This window comes from Dipodomys ordii, unplaced genomic scaffold (genome assembly GCF_000151885.1).
Source record: "Dipodomys ordii isolate 6190 unplaced genomic scaffold, Dord_2.0 Scaffold13, whole genome shotgun sequence".
Classification (NCBI taxonomy): Eukaryota; Metazoa; Chordata; class Mammalia; order Rodentia; family Heteromyidae; genus Dipodomys; species Dipodomys ordii.
This window is the reverse complement of record NW_012267229.1, coordinates 10,592,958-10,598,665: the sequence shown is the minus strand read 5'-3', so window position 1 is coordinate 10,598,665 and position 5,708 is coordinate 10,592,958. Positions and strand designations below refer to the sequence as shown.

The following is a 5,708-nucleotide window of genomic DNA, read 5'->3' as shown; positions in this document are numbered from 1 at the left end:
TCAGGCATGCAAGGCAAGTGCTCTACCACTGAGCCACCTTCTCAGCCCCTCCAATAGATTTCTAACCTTCAAAACAATTTCAGATTCAGAGCTAAATCAACATATTAATTGGGAAAGATTCCTTTGTCCAGCTGCCTTTCCCTCTTATTTGATAAATGTAATCATGTACACCAGGTAGTCCAGCTACTCACCATGTGTTTGGCAAAGCTCCCACCAGGACCAGTGCTGCGTACTAGGTGTCCTTCAGAAGGGAAGTTGAAGTTGCCAGCATTCAGGTTTTCTCGTGTGGAGTGATTACCAAAGAGAACAAATGGCTGCCGACTGGGGCTAATGCATAAAGTCAACAATAGATTAGAATGTGACTAGAAAAGGGATTCCTGGTCAGGGCAACTTCCTATCACCTGAGTGAGTTCTCAGGTTATTCTGAGCAATGTCCTACAACATGAGCAAAGTCTAGTCTACCTAATGTTCCTGGCTGATTGGAAAGGAATGCCAGATCTCTCTCTCTTCCTAGTGACCTATGGGTTTAGTTGTTTAGGACCTAACTAAACCCATGCTTGGTTTGTATTTTCCAACTTGAGCTGGAAGTTTGTTGTCCATGATGTAAAGATAAAGCAAACCCTTAGTTCTTATTAAATAACATCTTAACAGAAATGCCTTTAAAAAGTATAATAATAACTCTGATTTTTAGACTAGATAAACAATATAGTAGTTATTTTGTAACTAACTTGCAGGAGAGAAGAAGAGGAATGTAAATGGTCTCATCACTATACCCTCCTGCCATCCTTATCTTACTACTTCTCTTAGCTGGACCTCATACACATTTCCTGCTTATTCCTCAGCCCATCCAAACAACTCCCCTCACTCATTTCATTCACAGTGCTCTTGCAAAAGATACCAGTGACATCCCATTGATATCTGCTTCCTCATCCCTAAATCTAAACAGCCTTTCCTAGCTCATTCCTATGTATCTATTTCTCTCCAATCACCTGGCCTCAGTCTTATTCTGGGTTTACCATCATTTCTTTCTTGGACAACTGCAGCCTTCCCTCACTGTTTCCTTGTATCAACTTTTGCCCTTCTATAATCTAGTCTCCAAAAGTGATGACAATCTTTCAAACATGCAAAACATGTACTACCTTTGTGTTACTATTAGGAGAAAAACCTAAATCTCGCACATAGCCAAAAAGAACTTGTATAGTCTGGTCAATTTCTTCAACTCCATGCAAGGCCATTCATCCTTAACTCCCATACTCTAACCAAGTTTGTGCTCTTTTAAAAAAGTATTATTATTATTAATTTTGGTCCTGGGCTTCTGACTCTCTCTATTTCTACTCGTCATTCCTGAGGTGATCTGGCTTTCTAATTATGGTGTACACAGAACCATGTTCTGTTCCATATGAGTATTTATTTTTATTATTATAGGGATGATATACAGAAAGGTTACAGTTTCAAAAGTCAGGCAATGAGTTTATTTCTTTTTGGACAATGTAACCCCATCCTTTACTCTCTCCAAGTTTTCCCCTCTAGTCCTCACACAAAATTTGTGTAGTTTATTGTCTAGTGAGTACCACTGCTTCATTTGTCCACCTTTGTCTTTCTATTTCTGTGATCCCTTTTACCATCTCAAAGACACATAAACAAAAGTGGCTCAGTGGTAGAGCGCTTGCCTTGCATGCCTGAGGCCCTGGGTTCAATTCCTCAGCACCACATAAGCAAAAAGAAAAAAAGCCAGAAGTGGCGCTGTGACTCAAGTGGTAGAACGCTAGCCTTGAGCTGAAGAGCTGAGGGACAGCGCCCAGGCCAAGAGTTCAGGCCCCACAACTGGACCCAAAATAACAAAACAAAAAAACAAAAAGAAAAAAACCCTCGTTTCCATTTCCTGGAGTTCATTTTGGTATGTTTTTTGATTGGTGTCTTAATTCTCTATCACATTATAAACTCCATAGGGCAGAAACCATATTTGTTTGTTTTGTTTTTTAATCATTTCTCTTTGATATATCATATGTTGCTAGCATATATTTGATAACAGAAGAATGTTTTACTTTTTATATAAACAGAACTTGTATGTAGTTAAAAAAAAAAGGCTTTGCTGGGAATCTGAATGAGGAATACTGGAACTGTTTCATGAATGCACAGAGCTCACTTTTACAACAGGATTAACCTATTAGTTCCTCCTAGAATATTATAGTTTCATTTCACTTAGCCAGAGATCTCCCACATTTCAAACTGCCTGTGGTCCATTCAGTCCAGTAAAGCTTTCAGTTCAGTATACCTTTCATTTTCCCTAGGATTTTTTTTTTTTTTTGGGTCAGTTGTGGGGCTTGAACTCTGGGCCTGGGCACTGTCCCTGAGCTCTTTAGCTCAAGACGAGCACTTGACCATTTGAGCCACAGTGCCACTTCCGGTGGTTAATTGGAAATAAGTCTCACGGACTTTCCTGCCCAGGCTGGCTTTGACTTGCAATCCTCAGACCTCAGCCTCCTGAGTAGCTTACAGGTATGAGCTACTGGCGCCCGACCATAGGAATGTTTTAAAGGAAATATTGAAGGAATACTTGATAGTTTCTACTATCCCCTCCTTTTCCTTAAATTGCTGGTATTTCCTTTTCATTTTCCTTAAGAATTACAACTTGAGGTTTTGGGTAAACTAGTGCCCTCAAAAATATAAGGGATTAATTTTTCTTCTGAAACTTAATGCAAGCCAAGTGAACTTTGGGCAAAAAATGATCAATCTGAGTCCCACCAGTGTAGTTTACGGTATTGTGAACTGAAATGGTGAATCTGAGTCCCATCAGGGTAGTTGATGTCACTGTTATAGAACTGGGATTAAGAAAACAGGAAAGTTCTATATTCTCTATCCATCAAGGGAAGCACCTCTGCTGCTCAAGAGAAAAACGCAGAAGGAAGCACTCTAGAACCCTCTATCCTCTTCATGGTGTGGACCCTGAGCTTCATCCCTCTTTCTTCCCACAAGTCACTGTTGTGCTCCTGCCTAGCCCCTCTTAGATACTCTCTCTTATTTTCCTGGGCTAGGAATGGAGTAAAAATTTCTTTCTTTAAATTTCAGCAGGTTATAATGTTTTCATGCTAATTTATTATAAAGTTACAGAAAAATAAAACAAATACAAAAATGCAAAAGCAGTAAAATAACTTGAGTTGATAGAGTATTCATACCCTCTGATAAGTCAAGCTATACTCTCCTGACTCCAACTTCTGAACTTGGATGTTCTATATATCTGTGCCACCCCACCCATATCATCCTCATCAACTATGTTTTCTATTTCACCATCCACTATTCTTTCCCAGGAATATTACCTGTTTTCAGTTATATGGCTGGAGATCATTCCATGACTAAAATAACTTCTGAATGGCTGAAAAGAAGCCAAAGTTGTATATAAGACCACAGTTTTGTAAAATCTTCACAAAATTCCTCATTTGTGTATATGTGTATGCATATGTATAAACACATCAGGTGGGTATGTAATGTGTGTAAGAAATATAAAAATGTCTGGATAACTATAAGAACATGAAACGGTATATATAGTGGATAGTGACATGAATTTTGTGGACAAATAGTAAACAAACAAAAGTTATCAAAAAAAAGCTACAAAAGGAAAAGAAAAATTCAAATTTATAAATTTTAAATACTGAAACTGTATCAATCATCATTTATGATCCAATTTGTAACCTTATACTTTTTCCACATTTCCAATAAATGAATGTTTATTATAACTCACTCATTTAAAATCAGTAATAAGGACAGGCACTAGTGACTCAGGCCTATAATCCTAGATACTCAGTAGGCTGAGATCTGAGGATCAAGGTTCGAAGATAGCCAACACAGGCAAGTCCTTGAGACCCTTATCTCCAGTTAACCACCCAAGAGCTGGAAACAGAGCTATAATTCAAGTGATAAAATGCTAGCTTTGAGTAACAAAGCTCAGGGACAACACTCAGGACCTGAGTTCAAGCTCCAGAACTAGCACCAAAAAAAGAAAGAAAGAAAGAAAAAAAAAGGCAAGCTGGTTACCAGTTGCTAATGCCTATAATCTTAGCTACTCAGGAGGCTGAGATCTGAGAATTTCAGTTGCAAGCCAGACTGGGAAGGAAAGTCCATGATACTCATATCTTCAAATAACCACCAAAAAAAACAGAAATAAATCTGTGACTCAATTGGTAAAGTAAAAAAGTTCAGGGACAGTGCCCAGGCCTAGTTTAAGCCACAGAACTGGCACAAAAAGAAACAACAAAAAAAAGGCAAAATAAAGTATTTTTCCCCAGATATATAAATGCTGAAAGAATTAATCATCAGAAAATTTGAAGCACAAAAAATGTTAAGAGGACATCCATCAAAGGCCAGGATACCAACTGCAAACAATCTATACAATGGAACCAGAGATAGTAAGATCCTTTCCTCTTTAAATAATTTTTTGTTTTTTGCCAGTCCTAGGGCTTGAAAAAAGCCACTTCTGGCCTTTTCTGTTTATGTGGTACTGAGGAGTCAAACCCAGGGCTTCATGCATGCTAGGCAAGCACTCTACCACCAAGTCACATTTCCAGAAGAGATAACCAACTGATTTTTTTTTTTTAATCATCTTGGGCTGAGAAAGTGGCTCAGTGGTAGAGTGCTTGCCTTGCATGCATGAGGCCCTGGGTTAGATTCCTCAGCACCACATAAGCAGAAAAAAGCTGGAAAGTGGCACTGTGGTTCAAGTGGTAGAACACTAGCCTTGAGCTGAAGAGCTGAGGGAGACCACCTAGAGCCAGAGTTCAGGCCCGATGACTGAAAAAAAAAATCAGCTGGGTGCTGGTGGCTTACTCCTGTAATCCTAGCTACTCAGAAGACTGAGATCTGAGGACTATGGTTCCAAACCAGCAGAGACAAGAAATCCATGAGACTCATCTCCAATTAACAACCAGAAAATCAGAAGTGGAGCTGTAGCTCAAAGTGGTAGAGTGCTAACCTTGAGCAAAAGAGCTCAGGCGCTGAGGTCAAACCCTATGACTTGACAAAAACAAAACAAGGTTTCTAATATGTAAAAGTATATATAAAAATAAAAAGTAAGTTAGGGAAGTATTGTATTTTGAAAAAACTAATAAATAATGAAAATGATAAATAACTAATCCACTTACTTCTCTCTGGCTCTTCCCTTACTTACCTCACCCGCTTGAGATTCTGAAAGTTCCAGTAGAAAAGGAATTTCTGTGTCAAAATTAGCAAAGAAGCTAGTCCATTGATGCTCAAAAGCCACCAAATCCTACAAAGAAAAATTTAAAAAAGAATGTTATGTAAAAATTCTTTGGAAAACTATTATCCTGAAACTGTAAGGGATATCAACTATCAGATTGATTTCTATAATGAATAAAAAGAAATGTAATACTAATGATACACACTACAACATAGACTAATCATAAAAACATGTCAAGTGAAAGAAGCTAGATATAAAAGACTATCAGGAGCCATGCATCGGTGGCTCACACCTATAATCCCAGCTACTCAGGAGGCTGATCTGAGAACTGTGGTTCAAAGCCAGCCCAGGCAGAAAACTCTGTGAGACTCTTATCTCCAATAAATCTCCAGAAAACAGGAAGTGGCACTGTGGCTAAAGTGGTAGAGTCTTAGTCTTGAGCTGAAGAACTGAGGGACAACACCCAGACCCAGAGTTCAATTCAAGCCCCACGACTGACCAAAAAAAACCAAACAAA

At 38.6% G+C, this 5,708-nt stretch overlaps 1 protein-coding gene across 1 annotated transcript in view; it reads right to left on the bottom strand.

Annotated features, from left to right (window-relative positions):
* The window catches only part of LOC105981452 (chromosome unknown open reading frame, human C20orf194), a 120,595-nt gene that overhangs the window by 76,846 nt on the left and 38,041 nt on the right, over positions 1-5,708 (bottom strand). The window contains exons 8-10 of the mRNA XM_013010641.1: positions 5,162-5,260; positions 3,318-3,373; positions 192-327 (exon numbers count right to left, since the gene is read on the bottom strand). Coding sequence (XP_012866095.1) covers positions 192-327; positions 3,318-3,373; positions 5,162-5,260 — 291 coding nt within the window. The remainder of the gene's footprint in view (positions 1-191; positions 328-3,317; positions 3,374-5,161; positions 5,261-5,708) is intronic.